The sequence below is a fragment of the Myxocyprinus asiaticus genome, chromosome 29, assembly GCF_019703515.2.
Source record: "Myxocyprinus asiaticus isolate MX2 ecotype Aquarium Trade chromosome 29, UBuf_Myxa_2, whole genome shotgun sequence".
Classification (NCBI taxonomy): Eukaryota; Metazoa; Chordata; class Actinopteri; order Cypriniformes; family Catostomidae; genus Myxocyprinus; species Myxocyprinus asiaticus.
This window is the reverse complement of record NC_059372.1, coordinates 6,022,420-6,044,720: the sequence shown is the minus strand read 5'-3', so window position 1 is coordinate 6,044,720 and position 22,301 is coordinate 6,022,420. Positions and strand designations below refer to the sequence as shown.

At 39.1% G+C, this 22,301-nt stretch overlaps 1 protein-coding gene and 1 long non-coding RNA gene across 8 annotated transcripts in view; one reads left to right on the top strand and one right to left on the bottom strand.

Annotated features, from left to right (window-relative positions):
• LOC127420299 (cyclin-dependent kinase-like 5) overlaps positions 1–22,301 on the top strand; it is a 73,612-nt gene that overhangs the window by 30,088 nt on the left and 21,223 nt on the right. For 3 of the 4 annotated variants that reach the window (XM_051662485.1, XM_051662482.1, XM_051662484.1), the window contains exons 4-7: positions 13,191–13,236; positions 15,596–15,732; positions 15,812–15,932; positions 20,070–20,129. In XM_051662485.1, coding sequence (XP_051518445.1) covers positions 13,191–13,236; positions 15,596–15,732; positions 15,812–15,932; positions 20,070–20,129 — 364 coding nt within the window. The remainder of the gene's footprint in view (positions 1–13,190; positions 13,237–15,595; positions 15,733–15,811; positions 15,933–20,069; positions 20,130–22,301) is intronic. The other variant, XM_051662483.1, reaches the window with a different exon arrangement.
• Positions 1–22,301, bottom strand: part of LOC127420344 (uncharacterized) — a 60,072-nt gene that overhangs the window by 28,090 nt on the left and 9,681 nt on the right. For 3 of the 4 annotated variants that reach the window (XR_007893797.1, XR_007893798.1, XR_007893796.1), the window contains exon 3: positions 15,546–15,713. The exons of the other annotated variant lie outside the window; for it this stretch is intronic. This is a non-coding gene — a long non-coding RNA (uncharacterized LOC127420344). The remainder of the gene's footprint in view (positions 1–15,545; positions 15,714–22,301) is intronic. 4 annotated transcript variants of the gene reach the window in all.

The window sequence follows — 22,301 nt, the reverse complement described above, 5'->3', positions numbered from 1 at the left end:
AGTATGTGAACCCTTTGGAATTAGCTGGTTTTCTGCATTAAATGGTTATAAAATGTGATCTCATCTTCAACAAAGTTACAAGTATAGACAAACACAATGCGCTTAAGCTAATAAACACAAACAATTATAATCTTTCATGTCTTTATTGAATACATCCCATTAAACATTCACAGTTCTGTGGATTTAATAACTGGTCGATCCTCCTTTGGCAGCAATCAACTCAACCAAGTGTTTCTGGTAGCTGCGGATCTGGTCTGGGCTCTGACTGGGACTCTCCAAAAGGTGGATTTTCTTTTTTTGAAGCCATTCTGTAGTGGATTTACTTCGATGTTTAGGGTCATTGTCCTGTTGCATCACCCAACTTCTACTGAACTTCAGCTGGCGCACAGACACCCTGACATTATCCTGTAGGATATCTTGTTAAACTTGGGAATTAATTTTTCCCTCAATAATGGCAAGTGGTCCAGGCCTGAAGCAGCAAAGAAGCCCCAAATCATGAAGCTCCCTCCGCCGTACTTCACCGTTGGGATGATGTTTTTTTTGTGCCATACGTAGTGCTGCGTGTTCTTCCCAAATAATACAACCTTAGTTTCATCAGTCCACAAAACATCTTTCCAGTAGTGTTGTGGAGTGTCAAGGTGGTCTTTGGCAAACGTCAGGCGCACAGCAATGTTTATGTTGGAAAGCAGCAGCTTCCTTCGTGGTGTCCTGCCATGAACACCATGCCTGTTTAATGTTTTCCATATAGTAGACTCATGAACAGAGATGTTAACCAGTTCCAATGATTCCTTAAAGACTTTATCTGTCACTCTAGGGTTCTTTTTTACCTCATTGAGCATTCTGCAGTGTGCCCTTTGAGTCATCTTGGCTGGACGGCCACTTCTAGGGAGAGTACCCACAGTACTAAATCATCTCCATTTATAGACAGTTTGTCTAACTGTGGACAGATGAATATCTTATCTCTTCAAGATAATTTTGTAACCCTTTCCAGCTTTATGCAAAGCAACAATTCTTGTTCGTAGGTCTTCTGAATTCTCTTTTTTGTGAGGCATGGTCCACGTCAGCAGATGCTTCTTGTAAATAGCAAACTCAAAATGTTTGAGTGCTTTTTGTAAGTCAAAGTAGCTCTAACCCACACCTCCAATCTCGATTCATTAATTAGATGCCAGGTTTTCTAACTCCTGACTCTAATTAGCTTTTGTTGACATCATTAGTCCTATCCTAGGGGTTCACTTACTTTTCCACAGCACTGTGAATGTTTAATTGGATGTTCAATAAAGACGTGAAAGATTATAATTGTTTGTTTGTTGTTAGCTTAAGAACATTGTGCTTTGTATATACTTGTGACTTTGAAGATGAGATAACATTTATGACCAATTAATGGAGAAAATGGAGCTAATTCCAAAGTGTTCACATACTTTTTCTTGCCACTGTATATACACACACACATATATTTATCTTAAAGTGAATCAGACGTTGAAACAGATTTTGTTTTTGACCTGAACTATTATTCATTTCACTTTTCACTTGCACAAACATGGTACAACATTTTTGATGGATATGTGTCTTTGTCTGGTAGGTGTGGTAGCGGTTACCGCCCAATCTAGCCTTAATCACACTACGCTTAAGAAATAAACTTTGTGGATTGCCCGTTTTTCTCCAAACAAGTCTTGACATGCTTTTGAATGGATTAAACAAACCTGCATGTCTCGTTTGAGCAGTTCATCATAATTAATTCCCTAACCCAACATGACCTGAATGTCTTTTATAAAATTTAAAAAGCTTCAGAGAAACCGCAGGCCCTTTAGAGCTCTTGAACGCTCATGGAATATTGACAATTAATTTGTAAAACACTAATTATGCAATCGCACTCTGCCATGCCAACAACCACGAGTACAAATAAACACTTTTTTTCATGTTGTGAATGGTTGTTTAATTTGAATGCAAGTTCATTTTGGTGTGAGATTCTCAAACGCTCCCACGAGTCTGTTTGTGAGCGAGTCTGAGAAATATCTGGCTTGAAATGTTTTCTCAGTCCGTCAATCAGGTCTGTATCTCACCGGAGGCCTTGAACAGATCAATGTGATCCACAACACACAAACAGCGGTGCAGTGGTTCACCTCTGTTGGTTTTGTGGTAAATATTGAAAAGCTTCTCCACACGGAAACACCAGGGGAAATCCAAAATAACAGCTCACACAAATACTGAAAAGATCAGTTTCCCATGAGCCGTTTATTCTGCTGGAGTTTCTCGGTCAAGAATGAAAGTTTTCAATGTTTTTCATTCGTAATGCTGATGAAAGCTGGTTCATGATCTGTCATGTAAAATTCAGAACCATCTTATTGGATTTTGTTATTGTATCTCAGTCAGTGTCAGTTTGTTTGTAAACAGTGGCCAAAAAAATTATTAGATCAGACTTAAATGTCTGAATGTCACTGAATTAGATGACAAAATATCAGAGCAAGTGGCATTTATTTTACAGATAGCACAAGCACACATTTCAAGTAAAATGTTTAAATTATTAAACAATACAGTAGATTTACTGAAATTCTGATTATCCAAAGACATTCAGGCATTTTTAAATGTGTCCAAATCCAGTGTTTCATTTGCTCTGCACGAGCTTTTTGTTCATAAATGATTTCTTTGCTTTAGAATAGCGGATGAAATAAATAGATGCAGTCATTATGGCATTGGTTCTTGATGCTAGAATGAGGAGGATATGTAGGTTGTTCTGAAACGCGGCCCTGGACTCAACCCCTTTATACATAAGCTATTTATGTACACTCAGTGATTTTCCCAGCCGTTTCAGGGTGGACACAGGTGCTCACTGTGATTCTGATGTCTCAGTGTGACATGACTAATGAAATATAAGAGAGAATAGCAAAACTGTTCTGAGATCAGATGTGAAGGATGTGTCACTCAGTGAAACTTTGTTTTGACTTGAGATCAGGTTTGATTGAATGCCGACCATCTGCATTTCAAATGCAACCTTTCACAAGCGTTTCCTAGAAAATATTGATTTTTACATTTTTCTATAGCTCCCCAACACCACATACAGCATCTGTTTAGTGCAGAAAGTGTGAAATGGGTCATTTGAGCAGTTTCTCAAACTGTGCTCAAGATTTGCCAAGATAAAGTCTGCAGTCAAAAGTCAAAGATTTCAGTTTGAAGCTTGTCATCAAACTCCCCCAAACTTAATGATCAGAGCTATGATATCCACATTCATTTTATATCTGTATAACAATTGGCTCATTTGTGTCTATTGATAATTCTTCTGAGGAATTTTAGAGAATCTGAGAAAAAGTTGATACTTAAAGGTATGAAAGAGAAATATCTGAGCAATAACACTTTCCTCTGGAGAAGAGGCGAGATATGATGAGAAGAGACAAGAAAAGCCTAGAAGAGAAGAGATAAGATGAGAAAAGGCTAGGTGAGATGACGAGAAGAGACAAAAAAAAAAAAAACTAGAAGAGAAATGACTACATGGGAAGAGACAAGATGAGAAGAGATGAAAAGAGACAAGAAAATATGAGAAAAACTGGAAGAGAAAAGAAGAGAAAAGACTACATGAGAAGTGACTAAAAGAGAAGAGAACATTTTAGAAGAGATAAGAAGAAAAGAGAAGACAACAGACAACAAGAAGGGACAAGATGAGAAAAGACTAGACAAGATGAGACGAGATGACGAGAAGAGTGGAAAAAAGACTAGAAGAGAAAAGACTACACATGATGAGAAGAGAAGATGAAAGATGAGAAAAAACTAGAAGAGAAGAGGAGAAAAAAGAAGACAACAGACAACAAGAGAAGAGACAAGACGAGAAAAGACATGAGATGGACACGAGATAAGATGTGACGAGAAGAGTGGAAAAGACAGAACAGACTAGGAGAGACAAGAAGACACGATAAAAGATTATGAAAGATGAAATAAGGTGAGAAGAGATGACAAAGAGTGATGAAAAATTCTGGAATAGAAAAACTACACAAGATGAGAAGAGAAGATAAAACCCAATAAAAGACAAGATGAGAAGAGATGAAAAGTGAAAAGACTTGGAGAGACGAGAAGAGTCTACACAAGATAAGAACAGACAAGAAAATATGAGAAAAGACATGAAGAGACTGATGAGAAGAAACAAGATGAGAAAAGGCAAGAAGAGAAAAGATGAGAAAAGACTACATGAGGAGAGACTAGAAGAGAAGAGAAAAGACTAGAAGAGATGAGGAGAAAATAGAAGACAACAGACAACAAGAGAAGAGACAAGAAAAGACTAGACGAGAAGAAAATGGTTGAGAAGAGAAAAGACTAGGAGAGATGAGAAGAGAAGTGACTAGACGAGACTAGGAGAGATGAGAAGAGAAGAGAAGTGACTAGACGAGACGAGACGAGAAGTGACTAGACAAGAAGAGACGAGAAGAGAAGAGAAGTGACTAGACGAGACGAGAAGAGAAGAGAAGAGAAGTGACTAGACGAGACGAGACGAGAAGAGAAGAGAAGTGACTAGACGAGAAGAGACAAGAAGAGAAGAGAAGTGACTAGACAAGATGAGAAGAGAAGAGAAGAGAAGTGACTAGACGAGACGAGAAGAGAAGAGAAGTGACTAGACGAGAAGAGAAGAGAAGTGACTAGACGAGAAGAGAAGAGAAGTGACTAGACGAGAAGAGACGAGAAGAGAAGAGAAGTGACTAGACGAGAAGAGAAGTGACTAGACGAGAAGAGAAGAGAAGAGAAGTGACTAGACGAGAAGAGATGAGAAGAGAAGAGAAGAGAAGTGACTAGACGAGAAGAGACGAGAAGAGAAGAGAAGAGAAGTGACTAGACGAGACGAGAAGTGACTAGACGAGAAGAGACGAGAAGAGAAGTGACTAGACGAGAAGAGAAGTGACTAGACGAGACGAGAAGTGACTAGACGAGAAGAGACGAGAAGAGAAGTGACTAGACGAGAAGAGAAGTGACTAGACGAGACGAGAAGTGACTAGACGAGAAGAGACGAGAAGAGACGAGAAGAGAAGAGAAGTGACTAGACGAGAAGAGAAGTGACTAGACGAGAAGAGACGAGAAGAGAAGTGACGAGAAGAGAAGAGAAGAGAAGTGACTAGACGAGACGAGAAGAGAAGTGACTAGACGAGAAGAGACGAGAAGAGAAGAGAAGTGACTAGACGAGACGAGACGAGAAGAGACGAGAAAAGAAGAGAAGTGACTAGACGAGACGAGAAGAGAAGAGAAGTGACTAGACGAGACAAGAAGAGACGAGAAGAGAAGAGAAGTGACTAGACGAGAAGAGAAGGGAAGTGACTAGACGAGACAAGAAGAGACGAGAAGAGAAGAGAAGTGACTAGACGAGACAAGAAGAGACGAGAAGAGAAGAGAAGTGACTAGACGAGAAGAGACGAGAAGAGAAGAGAAGTGACTAGACGAGAAGAGAAGAGAAGAGAAGAGAAGTGACTAGACGAGACGAGACGAGAAGAGAAGAGAAGTGACTAAGAAGGGGAGAGTTTGTGTGTAATTGAGTGTAAATTAGGTCATTTCAATAGGACAGTGTGTACACTGTGTGTGTGTGTATGTGTGAACGAGTGTGTTACAGACAAAAACCATTGTACCATTCTGGCAGAGAGACTGAGCTTTGTTATTTTAGGGATGTGTTGTGGTCACATCAGACAGTATGACAACTAGATCTCTCCAGCTGTATCATCTTCATGTTTTAGGAGACACTATGAAACATCAGGAGGGCTTTTCGAAAACAGTTCCTCCATCATCCTGATTCCACTTGCTGCTTTGTTGTCTAGGTGCAAAAGCAAATGGCGTGGTGTTAGCGTCATGCTGTCAGAGAGATTAAAATAGCATGAGCGGACTCGCTAAAGTCTCACCACCTTCTCATATTGTTTAGATTGTCTATATCTCAGTGTAGTTCCATTTGGCTCGACCAATCAGGAAGCACAGTGTGTTATTAATAAGCATGACATGCTAATTCCTGTTATATTCTAATTTCCTGCACGTCTTGGTGCTAGTCCTTCGTGATGTCATTCGAGTGGATAATTTTTTTTGGCAATTTTATGTTTTTAATCATGACTCTTTCACATGAAACATTAATATTAGCCTGGTGTTGTTGGTTGGTTGGTCTGTTTATCATTATCGAGTTCAGACACTTTAGGGTGTTGCGATATCTTCCTGTGCGCTCAGATAAACCAGTTCAATCCCTAACGCCCTAGTCCATGTTCTTATCGTGCAGATACACAGACAACATACATTTATCATGAACAGCAGAGTATTGGGTCTCACGAAGCTCATTGTTTTGTAGTGGCAGCCAATATTTTGTTATTAAAATGTCATGTGGTAAACATCTTCAGAAGACAAATTTTCGCCACAACATTTTCAAAGGAAACAATGATTCCCAATGCACTCCTTCACATTTGGCCTCATTCATGACGATGAGAAGAAGGAACGTCGTTGTAAATTGTTCGTAAAACCATTTATGCGATAATTGACAGTAGAATAGTTTTACGTACAAATGGTTTTACAAACGATTTACGCAAAAATATTGTATGCTCATAAACCCTGATGCACCCCTTTACATTTGGCCTCATTAATAACGACGAACAGAGCGAATTTCTGTGTTAATTGTTCACAAAACCATTCATGCGATTAGTTTGTGACAATGGTTTTAATGTGACAATGGTTTTATGAACGAATGGTTTTACGTACGATTTACACAGAAAATACACCACATGAATATCTGTTTTAATTGTTCTTAAAACCTTTCATATGATAATTTAGGCAAGAATGGTTTTATGAACAACACAACATGGTAATTATCCTGCTCGAGTTTCATGAATGTGGCTCATTAAGTGGAATAAGTTGTCGTCGACAAAGCAATGTTTTTTAACCTAGGACGATTTTGTGTGTTTACTCTGCGAAACAAAAAACCCTCACCAATAAATTCGTATTGCACTTGCCGAGAATATTTTATTGCGCACATTTTTTGATTCGCATAGTTTTGTTGCTTTTCTTTTTACAACATGTGAATGTTAGAAATGCATGTTGGACAGCTTAGTATATTCCAGTGTGCATCACACTGTCCCTTTCAACTGCTCACTTAAAAATACGTTACTTATGTGATTTGCGCAGTTTTTCTTACTCTGAATGTTTTGCATGTGTTTCTTATGTTTTCTTGGTTAGTCTGTCCTCATTTCAACTTCCTGTTTTCTGTCTGTCTTTTCAGTTTTCACAGACTCATGCTGAGCTGAGCAACGGATGATAAATTCCTCCCGGTAGTCTTTAATAACCCTGTAGTCTTAGATGCACTTCATGAAATCCTCATTTATTCTGTTATATAGGACTCTTGTACATTGGTAAGACTTTCTGTATTTGCCGACTAATTACTGAATGCAAAATAAACCTCAAAGGCATGATCAATATTCTCTCCACACCCCTCCAACAAAGAGGGCATTTAAGGGGCATTTTTATTTCTGCCATCAGACAATAAATGTTGCAGCTATATTAATCATAAATGTTTATGAATCGGCAGAAAACACAAATGTTACAGCATTCCTGGCATGTCACCTGATGTTTTCAAGAGTAGTTTTGGCAGAGTAATAGTATTTGTAAAACTCACATCCTTTCATGTGCCACTCAGACAGGTCACAGGTATCATTAGGGGCCGTTCACACCGAATGCATCCTTGTGCTTAAAAAAAAAAAAAAGCTAGATGCAGTGAAATTAATACAGCATAAGTTCTTTTTAACTTGACTCAGCATCTAAAAAACACAGCACTCTTGTGTTAAACACAGAAAAAACAGCACAATGCAATTCAATCATCTCTCTAGCGCATTTTTACATACAAAAACAATTTAAAAAACAGCGGATGGACACAAAAACATGTGCACGTTATCCACAAATGCACACAAAAGATATACACATGCACACAGCAATCCACAAACACATGCAGCAGATCCACATTTGCGCTCAATTCACAAATGCACACAACAGATCCACACATGCACACAGCAATCCACAAATGCATGCAGGAGATCCACATGTGTGCTCAATCCACAAATGCATGCAGGAGATCCACATGTGTGCTCAATCCACAAATGCAGGCAGCAGATCCACATGTGTGCTCAATCCACAAATGCAGGCAGCAGATCCACATGTGTGCTCAATCCACAAATGCATGCAGGAGATCCACATGTGTGCTCAATCCACAAATGCAGGCAGCAGATCCACATGTGTGCTCAATCCACAAATGCATGCAACAGATCCACACACACACACACACACACACACACACACACAGCAATCTACAATTGCATGCAGCAGATCCACATGTGCGCTCAATCCACAAATGCACACAGCAATCCACAAATGCATGCAGCAGATCCACATGCATGCTTAATCCACAAATGCATGCAGCAGATCTACACACACAGCAATTCACAAATGTACTTAATAGATCCACATGCGCGCTCAATCCACAAATGCACACAACAGATCCACACATGCACACAGCAATCCACAAATGCATGCAGCAGATCCACATGTGTGCTCAATCCACAAATGCATGCAACAGATCCACACACACACACACAGCAATCTACAATTGCATGTAGCATATCCACATGTGTGCTCAATCCACAAATGCATGCAACAGATCCACACACACACACACAGCAATCTACAATTGCATGTAGCAGATCCACATGTGTGCTCAATCCACAAATGCGTGCAACAGATCCACACACACATACACAGCAATCTAAAATTGCATGCAGCAGATCCACATGCACGCTCAGTCCACAAATGCATGCAACAGATCCACACACGCACACAGCAATCCACAAATGCATGGATGTTCTCTTATAAATTATTTTTAATATTAGGCAATGCATCATATTTTTTTTCTGTACAATGTTATTCTTTATGTGCACTATTCCAGGTGTATTTGTATCATAGTAACTTGTGTTATATTCTCCAGGCATTAATCCAGGCATTATAAAAAGAGTAGTTGGCTTCGGGAGTCCGTTTGAAATATACTCGTTGCAAAATACATGTGCAAATATAAATAGGATGTATATTTATGCAACAGCGCTCTTTACTCATCTCACTCGCAAAAAAACACAGATTATATACTCCTCAGAATGCATCAACACCAATGAAAGAACATAATGAAACAGTTATGCCAAATTAAGTAAATGACTGCTTTAACAGTGTTCAATATATTAATCTTTAGCACTGACAGCTAGCCTGAGCAGGGCAGGAGACTGGTATAAATGTTTGTAGAACAACAACAGCGCTACCTACTATACAGAGGTGAAATTATTTTTCATTTGTAATTTTTTTTTATAGGCCTTTTGTCTAAAGTGTGTCTCACAAAATTGTCATGGATTTGTTGTGAACAGGCCTTTAGCGCGGGCCAAACATTTGCCGGATGTGGCCCGTGGGCTGCCTATTGAGGAACCCTGATCTATGGTAACTCAGATAACCTCTCTGTACAATTGCGGTGATAAGAATATAATCTCAGAATGCTATTCTGAGATGTGGGTTGGTGCTATTTTGGTGGCACGAGGGGGACCTACACAATATTATGCAGGTGGTTTAATGTTGTGGCTGATCGGTGTATGTTGTGAGGCTGGATAAATTTATAGAAAAATATAAAATCTTAAGTGATGGACAGTATGGGTTTCGAGCCAAGCATTCAACTGAATTGGCATTAATGGAATCAGTAGAGGAAATAGCTACTGCAATTGATAAAAAAGAATATGTGGTAGGAATTTTTGTCGATCTAAAGAAAGCATTTGATACCATAAATCATGAATTATTACTAAAGTAATTATATAAATGTGGTATTAGAGGTATTGCTCATTCATGGATATCAAGTTATTTAGAGAACAGGTACCAATGTATTAGTTTAAATAACACTGTAACACAGTTAACGCAGATAAAATGTGGAGTGCCGCAGGGATCAGTTTTAGGTCTAAAACTATTTATATATATATATATATATATATATAAAGATGGGGCCTGTCATGGGAGATTCATCCTAAGTGGACTAGATGAACGGCTTTGACCATTAACATACATCTCGCGCCGCTTTTAAAAAATGTGACGTCAAGTTATAACTCTGAAAAGGATCCCCCATTGTGTTTCATTCAGCTGTGCTGTCTTGCTTTTGTGCTGTTTGGAAGGCGTCCTGGATTGTGTTTGCACCCATCTGTGCTATTTTTAATGGTTGGTCTTTTGTAAATGTACTTGATAGACGTCTTTGATCGTTTTGATGCGTTTCCGGCGATGTGCGCCGCGTTTTAAAAGTGGCAAAAAATGCGTCTCATTCTGCTGCTGCCACTGACTGGGAGAAACACATGCCCTTCTGTGTGTAAACAAACCAGGAAAATGTGAGATGTGAAGACCAGCATCTCTGCTTTCGCCTGTTGAAACCGGTTGAAGCACCCATCATCACCGTGGATTGAATTACATTTGTGTATTCTGAAGATTTCAGTGTGAATTGCTTGTGAAACAGTCACAATATGATTCAAGCTTTGCAAAGGACCTGTTATTGAAAGATGGGGCAGTTAAAATTGGACTATTGGACAAAAAACGAAAAAGTTTACCAATTTCATTCATGAATATTTCATACTGTATATCATGACTGTTTGATAGTTTATGCTGTGCTTAACAGTTTGATACATTCAAATGAAATGTTTTGGGTGTACGTTATGTGTTAACCCAGAAATGTAGTTTTAATGTTGTATGGAGTTGATACATTTTCTTCGGATTGCATTTCAAATATGCCTGTATTGGAAGGGCTGCATGATGTTAGCCAAACACAAAAGTGGGCATTTACATTGAAGTCTTAAAGGGCCACACAGCTTAAAACCGAGCGTTTCAGGGGGCCTGGGTTGCTCAGTGGTCAAATACGCTGGCTACCACCCCTGGAGTTCGCTAGTTCGTTAGTTAGTTCGGCTGAGTTACTCCAGCCAGGTCTCCTAAGCAACCAAATTGGCCCGGTTGCTAGGGAGGGTAGAGTCACATGGGGTAACCTCCTCGTGGTCGCTATAATGTGGTTCGTTCTCGGTGGGGCGCTTGATGAGTTGTGCGTGGTTGCCGCGGTGGATGGCGTGAAGCCTCCACACACACTATGTCTCCGTGGCAATGTGCTCAACAAGCCACGTGATAAGATGCCCGGGTTGACGGTCTCAGACGTGGAGGCAACTGGGATTCGTCCTCCGCCACCCGGACTGAGGCGAATCACTATGCGACCACGAGGACTTAGAGCGCATTGGGAATTGGGCATTCCAAATTGGGAGAAAAAAAAAAAAAACAGCGTTTCAGACAGAGAGCCAGATACAGGATGGAAAATTATTATATATGAATAAATTATGACTGTTTGGTGCAAAAAAACTTTACTAACATTCTAAGTGGACCTCAGGGAAGAGAATAAAATTATTTAAAAAAAGACTATGTTTGTGACAAGGAGGAGGGCATGGCCAGATTGTGAGGGTGCACGGCTGGCGCTGAATCAGATGATCAGCGGGAGAGTGAGATCAAGGGGAGACAGAGGCACCAGTTCGAGAGAGAGCGAGAGAGACGCACACAGCCATCTGATTCAGTGCTGGCCATGCACCCTCACGGCCCGGCCACGCCCTCCTCCTCGTCACAATGTTATGACCCCTTTAATCAACAAATGCACACAACAGATCCACATTTGCGCTTAATCCACAAATGCACGCAACATATCTACACACGCACAATAGCATGCAACAGATTCACATGTGTGCTTAATTTACAAATGCACAGAGATTTTTTCCATTGGTTAGATGTTTTGATACTGTTTTATCTCCATAGGTAGCACTCTGTATCTTTCTCAATAATGAGCTCTCTGGAGTGTCTCTGAATGCCCTAAAAACCTTATATATAACCACAAACCCTCTCACGGAATCAACCAATCAAAATGGGTGCAAGATCTGACAGGCCAATAAATCAATAGCCTATCAGTCCCAGTCTGAGATGAGGCAGGGGTCAAAAGTCATTGATGAACCACCACTCCCTTTGTGTGTTAGACGCACATGTATGACAGGTGAAATATCATATCTGGATGGGTGTAAACACTGTTGACCTCTGACATGTGCCAGATCGCCTGCAGGGAGCTTCAGACAGCAAATAGATAGCCGCTGACGTGTTTTGGTCTTAATGAAGGACAAGAAATAGATCTGCTGTGATCTTTAGGACCTTTAGAGTCGAAGGAGTCCCAAAAATATCTCCACAGTTCAACAAAAGCTCCAGAATTTAAAGGGCCCATAATCTACAGGGATATTTGTGTTGTGTCAGGTTTATACATTTTCCGTCATTAGCAGTTTTAGCAACTGTGCTCACTTTTTGTTTACTACAAACAATCCTAAAGCCTCCGCGTACACACAAACACACTTCTGCTTTTTCATGATGTTGCTTGTGTTTTAGTAAACTTCAGTGGTGTAAGCTGCATGTGTAAGTCTCTCTCGCTCTCGCCATCTCTCTCTGTTTGTCTCTGGTAATGTAAGTAGAGCACTGAAGGGTACTGAAAGTATAAAGAGAGAGTAAAATAGGCCAGCGAGAGAGAGAGAGGACAGAAGGTGTAATGAGCTGTTTAGACCGACAGTGATCGAGTGTCTGTGTTGCTGGTTGTAGAGGTAATTTCTACTGTTGGATGCTCTTACATTTATTGGTGGACTGCACGACTGACTAGAGGTTTTGGAAGTCTGATCACAAAAGAAACGTATTGCTTGTAAAAAAAATAAATACATATCAGTATAATGTGACAAAACAAATCACTTCCAAAGTTTTCTTGCGGCTAAAATTGAACATTATGGAGGGGAAAGTGTTTGTATTCATCCTGCAGCACTGAATAATGCATCATATCATGAACAGTCTGTCAATATATGAATCAAACTCACTCAGAATGCTGACAATTTCTGACACTGTTTTCCATGTGTCATTTAAAAAAAATACAGTATATTATGTAGACAAAACAAGGTGAATAGACCGAATTCACTTAGTAACATGAACTTCTTTCCCATCTTGCCTACGCTCGACTACAGTATCTCTTTACGTGTTGAAATTCTGTTCAGTTTCTAAGTTCATTTGTCACTTGATGACCAGACATGTGTGTGTGTGTGTGTGTGTGTGTGTGTGTGTGTGTGTGTGTGTGTTTCTTTTCTCTATTTCAGGAGACAAATGAAATCGTGGCCATTAAAAAGTTCAAGGACAGTGAGGGTAAGACTCATCCTCTCTATTTAGACGCTATTTAAATTAAAAACGTGTTCCATGTGAATAAATTAAACATGTTAAATTGCAGTAAAATTCCCTGATTGTTTTCCAGTAATGGTAGCTATGGAGATAAAACTGTATCAAAACATCTCACAAATGCACACATCAATCCACAAATGCACGCAACAACTTGCAAGCTTTTAACTAGTGATGCACCGAAATGAACATTTTTGGCTGAAACTGAAAATGCTTTATATACAGTATACAGTATATATAATATTTTTTATATTATCCATCCATCCATCCATCCATCCATCTTATTGTATATGTATATACTAATATATACAGTATATACTGTATATAGACTTGTATATATAAAATGACTTTTGCCTAACATAAGCAAATATTTACCCTACAAAGTGCTAATAATGTACTTATGAACAAAGGACAAAAGCATACCTTCCTATGTTTTTCTTGTATCTGTCCATCTTCCATATTGTCAGTATTGTTGTGAGTGGGGAATAAAAAGTTTATCTGTGACCGTGTCACTCACTGGTCCAGTTTCAGACAAAAAGGGATTTCGAATTTGGCCTTTTGCGCGAGACCGCGAGCAGCAGATGCAAAGCAGGTTGAATTGGACTCGTGTTTGACACGGCTGATTTAGAGTGAGGCTCGGCTCGAACAGTAGGTGGGGATAGTTTACCATGATATGTGATGGTGGCTCAAGCTAAACATCCTCTAAATACGCACAGAAAAACACTCTTTATTAATGCGCTGATATTCAAGAGAGTGATCGCTTCATTACTTTTGGGAATGCAGACAACTAGTTAAGGCAAATACCAACAGAATGTGCGTTTGCATTTTATATTTCACCACAGCGTGCTTTCATAAACACCTTTGAGTATTTTTGTGCTGTTGCGCTCGTTCACAAACTGTACAGATGCACATCACAGTTATAAGCACAATCTTATTAACATCAATATATATTTAAACATTAGCTGCTGTTTACATGTTTTCACATAAAACGCTGCATTTTCTTCATGCCAGTGTCTCTGTTACTTAATTTAAAGTAACAGTTTTGTTCAGAGTTTCGGCCAAGATTTTTGGCTTTTTTTCCTCTTTCGGCCAAAAACCGAAAATAGCATTTTCAGTGGCCAAAATTTCAGTGCATCCCTACTTTTAACAGATCCACATGCACGCAAGCAAGCAGAAGTAGATACTTCATGTTACGTCTTTATCTTGGTATGTAACAGGAATAGTATAGTTTTTCATTTTAATTTAGTTTTCATTTCCAATTTAGTTTGGTTTTCATTCATTTCACTATGACTTTTACTAGTTTTTGTGTTTAGGGTAGCCAAAGCGTTTGCGTTAACTACAATAACTTAAAACTGATGTATGCAACTTTTTCAGGGTTAAAATATTTTCTTGTATCCCAGCTTAATATGCAGAGACAACTATAAGTAAACCATTCAGAGATTAATTTCCTCGAAAACTGTAAACACTGTGTCTCTGTGGCGTTATAAAAATTCCTGTGTTTGTTTAGAGCGACCCACTTAGACCCCACCCAACAACGTTACTTGACCAATGGCGTGAGTTGGGGGTGGGACGATCTCTTTGTTTGATCAACGGCAGAAAAGGGCGTGTTCAGAAAGCTGTTTTGAAAGCACTAGTGGCGCAGAAATTACATACTTCAGATTTACCGCTGTCTAGTAGCATTTACATGCTTAATAAAGGCGGGTTGTGAAAGTTTCAAATATTTTAATATACTGTGTTTCAAAAAACGAAAACAATTTAATTCAAGGTCACTTTTATTTATTTTAATTCAAGGTCGTGGAAGTGTATTTTTAGTTTAGTTTTATTTTTTTCAACAATGTTAACTTTTTATTTTTATTTCCGTTAATGGAAATGTTTACATTAACGATAATAACACTGGTATGAAGTTCCAGTGTTGTAGAATGTTTCTTTTAAAAGTAACATGTTACATTATTACGTTAGTAAAAGTAACAAATTACATTGTGCTGTTACTTTTTAAGAAAAGTAATGTGCTAGTGACTGTTGCGTTGCTTTTTTCACCTTAAGGTGGCGATATGCTTTGCTTTCAAATGCTTTTTTTTCATTCAAAGTGATATGTTTTTATGTGGACAGTTGTTTATTCAACACAATTTTCATGCAATGACTTTTCCATGTATAGATGTTGCACTGCTCTCTGTGTATATAGCTTCCTTGATTGTAATTAGAGTGATCTAATTTTGCTACGTCACACTGTTCGCGTGTTACACGTAAAAAATACAATAACCCTAAAAGGAAGTACTGACCTCACGTCCTGCTGTCCTTTATCTGTCGATCGGTTTTTCTCTCGATTCAGAAAATGAGGAGGTGAAGGAGACGACCATGCGGGAGCTGAAGATGCTCCGTACGCTCAAGCAGGAAAACATCGTAGAGCTGAAGGAGGCGTTTCGGCGGCGGGGGAAACTCTACCTCGTCTTTGAGTATGTCGAGAAGGTGAGAGAGAGACAGACATAAATCTTCAGCCCCATTTACCTCTGAATATATTTGTTAAGATGATTGAATGTGTGTGTAGAACATGTTAGAGCTGTTGGAGGACATGCCCAATGGCGCTCCACCTGACAAGGTTCGGAACTACATCTATCAGCTGATCAAAGCCATTCACTGGTGCCATAAGAATGACATCGTCCACAGAGGTGAGAGTTTACCTGTATGCATAACACTAACATACATTAACTCTTACACCAGCATTCAAAAGTTTGGAATCACTATGATATTATTATGTTTTTGGAAGAGAATTATAATTTTCTTCGCAAAGAATGCTTTACTGTCATGTGACTCCACGTACACATGCGTGGACGTTGTTTTTTGGTTTTGCTATATCGAACGCATAATTTAAATCCATTTAAATTGACTGATCTCAGTTCAGAAGACTCTGTGCTGTCAGTAAAAAGTTAAACTTTTGATGCACGGAGTCATGTGACAAAACAACATGGCGCCGATCTTAGCGGGGTTTTTCTTTGGGAGAGACGGCAACACAACTACATCTGGTAAGTAACCTAGTTACATTTTTATATTGAAACCTGTTGGAGTCAAAAGATTAGAGTCTCTAGTTTCCTCCGATATGCCATTTTTTACATTTGAGCGATTTATCGTGAAACGCCACGCTGATAAATACAGTGTACACTAATGTGTACTTTAGTACATTTTTTCCTTAGAAATCCTATATTTACTGTGTTTTTTCACATTGCGAATAAACGGGTTCATCCAAAAGCTGAAAAATGTTGCTTTCAGAGGTTTTTATGGAGTTAGGATGAAATTAAGGTACATTTCAAACTGTTCTGAGACCAGTGCAGACAGACAGCACACTGGAGGTTAAGTCATTCACTAAATAGGGAGCAAGGGAGCATCCTAAAGCTTTCTATGCAGCTAAGTGCATTCACTCCTAAAATCCGACCAAAAGTTCAGTTTCAGGCTGCAGATGATGTTTGAACCACTCAACATGTTTGGCAGACATGGGACAATGGTAATCAGTACATAGATTCAAAATTTATAATGTATCATTTTATTTTAACATGGTTGCCAGTGATTGGATGATACCGGACATTACTTTGAATCAGAATTATTTATGCTAATTTCTGATGTAATGTCTGTAACATCTCAAACATGAATAACCACTCCTGGAAACATAATAAACAATTTGATTAAAAAAATATCTGACTTTCTATAGCTTGGTATTTTTTAAAATTTCTCAACTTAGACCTACTGTCCACATATGTGGACATATATTTGTAGGAAAATAATTCTTTCAGAATTTTTTTTTATTTTTTTTATTTTTTTGCATGTTTATTAGGTACTACTAGTTACAAATAAAAAAGGGAAATGAAAAAGGCACACAGCAGTCACGCTCGGGTTTCAGGAGGTTAAATGGATCAAGAATTACAGTAGCAGGAAATAAAGTTTACCACTCAATCTTTTGCACATTCTACCCTTTTGTTCTTATTAATCTAAAAGGCCAGCATCCCAACGTCGTCTTTTCACTGTTGCAGATGAAACTGGTGTTTGTCATGTACTGGTCATTGAAGCTGCCAGTTTAGCACCAGTGAGGAGTCTGTTTCTCAAACAAGAGACTCTGATGTTCTTGTCTTCTTAGGCCATCAACTTCCCTCTCTGTCCTTGTTTGGTCCAGTTTGATTTCTTCTTTCAAGACAGTAGTGCATGGAATAGCCTTCATCTCTTAAAAGAACAATAGACTGATACATTTTTAGATTTTTCTTTTTTTCGTTTTGGCCATTTTTAAAACCAAAATTTGACTTGGAAGTGAAAAGTGACTTGCAGGTGACTTAAAAGACACTGTATTGCAATGTTCATTAAATACCACAACCGTTTTTTAACTGTTCTAATAATAAGAAATTTTTCTTGAGTACCAAATTAGCACATTCTGAAGAGTTAAGGGGCGTTCACACTAGGCTTTGAGCGTGCAAGATTTTTTTCGGAGAGCAAAACACAGACCAGGCTATTAATTCAAGCACAAGGGCTTCTGGTTTGAACAAATAAATCACAAATAACAAATAATATTATATTAAAAATTTTAAAATTTGCAGTCTACTCACCATCCGGCAACAATTAAAACATGCAGATTTGAATTGAGCCAAGAGGCCAGTGTGTGATGTTTCGATCTTCAATTGGTCACACATCTTCTCATCATCCAGATTCGCAGGTCAGTGTTTGCCAAACTTGAACTTTTTTACGCAGCGAACTGTGTAGTTTCTTCACATGAGCCTGCGTTTCCAGTCTCCCATGTTCGGGTGCGTTGGTATGGGAGTGAATGGAGCACTGAGTGTAATGTGACCGGGAAAATTGGTGACACTATTTTCTTGGTAGACTGGAGTAACTTGCTGAAAATGGGGCTTTGCCATCATGGACAAAATTTTAATTTTTAAATAAAATAAAAAAATATCAAATATCTATTTCAAAAGACAAACTTTGATATTGGCTTGTCAAAGCCTTTGCCTGAAAGTTTTTAAAAGATGGATGGATGGATAGTCAAGCAGAGCTTCGGATTAAACCTTCAGAAAGATACATTCTGCAGATGAATAGATTTTGTATTGTAGGCCTTGTGTTTTTTTCACAGTTGGAGTTTTAATTAACAAGCATTCTGTTGGTCTGTTTGAACCTTCTGTCACTGTAATGTCAATGGGATTTTTGATCATCCAATGTGCAGAAACGGTTATTCCGTTTAGTTAGAAAAGATACAGCAACAGGAGTGCTGAGTTTGGTGGATGTAGATTGAAAACTCTAAGAGGGGTTACAATTGATCATTTTGGTCTTGGTTTAGGGATTTGGGGAAAACCCTTAAACAAAAGCTACTTTTCCACCATCAGGTCAAATGGTTCTTAGCACGGTGAGGGACAGATCTAGTAGCATTTCCAATTGAGCACGATTTGACACGGCACGATTACAAACCATTCTCGGCCAGGCTTTCTCAACACAGTTAGCTAACCATGCTTAACCGTGCTCAACTTTTCTGGTGGAATGGCTTTAGTACGTGGCGACTCACAATTGTAATTATGATATCATATTAAATTACTCATATAATATTTTGTCAATAAATGCCCTTTTTAGCTGGTCTGTGAACTTTGACCTTTCTGTGTGTTCATGTCCGGTGGCATGCATAACCTCTCAGCAAATGATGGTAAACCTCTCGCCTTTTTCTCTTTGCTTTCTTTTTGCGAAATTGAACATGTCTTTCCTGTACTTTAGTAGAGTAAAACTCAAGCAGTCTTAAAAACTGGAATATGTGGTCATCCTCCAAAGAAGAAGCCTTTTTGTTACACATTATACATTTTATTTTATTTGTTTTGGGGATTTTTCCCCTTTTTCTCCCAATTTGGAATGCCCAATTCCCAATGCGCGCTAAGTCCTGGTGGTCGCATAGTGATTTTGCTTCAGTCCGGGTGGCGGAGGACGAATCCCAGTTGCCTCCGCGTCTGAGACAGTCAACCCGCGCATCTTATCACGTGGCTTGTTGAGCGCGTTGCCACGGAGACATAGCGCGTGTGGAGGCTTCACGCCATCTACCGCGGCATCCGCGCTCAATTCACCATGCGCCCCACCGAGAACAAACCACATTATAGCGAGCACGAGGGGGTCAGAGCACAGGGTCAGCCATGATACGGCAACCCTGGAGCAGATAGGGTCAAGGGCCCAACAGTGGCATATTGGCAGTGCTGGGGCTTGAACCCCTGACCTTCTGGTCAGTAAGCCAGAGCCTCAACTGCTGAGCCACCACTGCCCATAGTGCACTTGCTCCAATGTTTACCTCTCACGGCGTCAACAACTTTACGTATTTGTTACATACATTCAGACACCACAGTGGAAAAAGAAACCATAACCGTGCTAACTGGCCCGGATCGGCATGAAACGGCATGGTTTCGCAATGAGAACCGTTCGGCCTAGTAGTGGAAAAGCAGCTAAAGTCTGTAGAATAACAGTATGTTTGCTTTGTCACACCAACATAATAATTATTTTCAACATTGCTAATGTTTTGGGCTGTATTTTTGATCTTTTAATGCATCCTTGATGAACAGAAGCATCAGTTTCTTTTAAGATAAGAAATGTCTTAGTGGTTCTAACTTTTTGAATGGTAGTGTAGTGGTGACAAAGAGAGCAAAAGACTACCATGACCAAAAATGTCTAATTGCGATTATTTTGAATGTAGTTGGAAGGAACAATCAATTTAGAAAAGAACAGACTAGTCTCAGAGGATTGACATACAGGACAATACTTCACCAAATCTATTATTTACCCTCTCTTTCTCTTTCTCTCTCTAGATATCAAGCCAGAGAATCTCCTCATCAGTTCTGATGATGTGCTCAAACTGTGTGACTTTGGTACGTCTCTATAGTCATGTGATCATGAAGCACCAATCATCTAGCTGCTCTCAGAATTGCGTTTTAATGTGTCTATTGTGCGTTGGTAGGGTGTTCTGAGTGGTTGCTCACTAGCACAAGTCAAAAGAGTCCACCCTTAAGTCTCTATGATATTCTGGTGTAGATCTAGATGTAAGGAGAAGGGATTTTTCAACAAGATGCCAATTTTAAGTTCAGTCGCATATAAATGCAGTAGAACACCTCTCCTCAACAAACCACATGATTTTAGATATAATGTAGCACAAACGGTGCAGGACATTCCACTGGCCACATTTATTGCATGGCTTCGTCCCTGATTAGAGTCGTGTATTGTGTTTGTGTGTTCAACTCTGTGAGAAAACAGCAGGTCGTCTGTCTCTCACTCCAGACTCGACTGTAAGACTGAAGCTGTTGGCCTGTCTGTTGTCCATACTAAACATGTGCTGGAGACAAATGTTAATGTTTTCATATGGAAATGTTGCCTCTCAAATCTCTTCTTGGAAAAAAAAAACAAATATGAACTTGTTAATTTACATTTTGACATCAAAAGCTGAAAATAATCCAATGATTGCAAATCTCATTTAAACTTTTTTTTTTTTTTTAATAAGCAGATTTTTGGAAATTATCATCATATTGGTGTGCATGTAAAGGCACTAAGTGTCTCAAACTGTGCTCACATCTGCCAAGATACCATAGTCTGCAATTAAAAGTCAGAGATTTCAATATGAACTCAAACATTTCTCATTAAATTCTCCCAAGACCAAATTATTTGAGAAATGTACATTAATGTTCTGTCTCGCATTCTTTGTGTAGCATTGACCAGCAAACTTGGTAACCTAATGCAAACCCGGTGGACTTAATTTAGTCCAGTAAACGTAGGGCCCTAGTTTAAGAGTGCTAAGCATGCAATACGTCATATGCACAAAGTCAATGGGCATTGCCATGAAGTTTTGGTATGCTCGTGCAAGCATGTGCAAAGTGTAGGCGCAAGTGGGTTTGGCGAAATTGCGTGCACAAAGCGCTAATGGACTGGGTCAAGTGCTATTTGATTCTGAGCTTCTCCGGTTATTGCACCATTTGAATCATATTATATTGTAGAAGAACAGAAATATGGACTCACGTTCTTTTGTGCATTAGCTGCATCTATGTTTGAATGTGGTTCTCCTCAGGATCTGGATGTAGGCTCTGTTAAATTATAGATAATGTAAGTACTATTAATCATATTGATCGAGTGACACAAATCATGGCTAGTATTAGCCGTGAATGTGCCGGCCTTCCAGTTTTGGCTGCAAATTTTTGCACGCACTTCACTTCTACCGGTCGATTTTGCTTTAACAATTAAATTCATTTATTGAAAATTGATAAAAGTAAACCAAAAATATTTCAAAATTCAAATTCAAACAAAAATATAATCAAAATAATGAAGTGGTCAAAAAAATCCTATATAACCACAACCACTATAACCAATCCAAACATTTACCCTCTCCAACTTCTTTCACCGACCCCTTTTGCAATGACTTATAAATAACTCTATGACAACAGGTGGAAAAATATTAATACAAATTAGATCAGAAATACAATTGTACTACCGCCCCTGGAGTTCGATAGTTCGAATCCAGGGGCATGCTGTGTGACTCCAGCCAGGTCTCCTAAGCAACCAAATTGGCCCGGTTGCTAGGAAGGGAAGAGTCACATGGGGTAACCTCCTCGTGGTCGCTATAATGTGGTTCGCTCTCGGTGGGGCGCGTGGTGAGTTGAGCGTGGATGCTGCGCTATGTCTCCGTGGCAACGCACTCAACAAGCTACGTGATAAGATGCACGGATTGGCGGTCTCAGACACGGAGGCAGCTGGGATTTGTCCTCCGCCACCCAGATTGAGGCGAATCACTACGCGAACACGAGGACATAAAAAAATCGCATTGGGAATTGTGCATTCCAAATTGGGTAAAAAAAAAAAAAAGAAAGAAATACAATTGTAAATATAAACATAACAATTGAAAAATAAACCATGACCTCTAGAAAGTTTAACACAAACCTCATTAATGTTTTTTCATTAAACGGCTACAACAGCGATCATCATGGACATAATTTGATGTTTCACTACTGTATATTTTCAGATTTTGGACATGAACTTTATTACCACGTGCTGGTGGA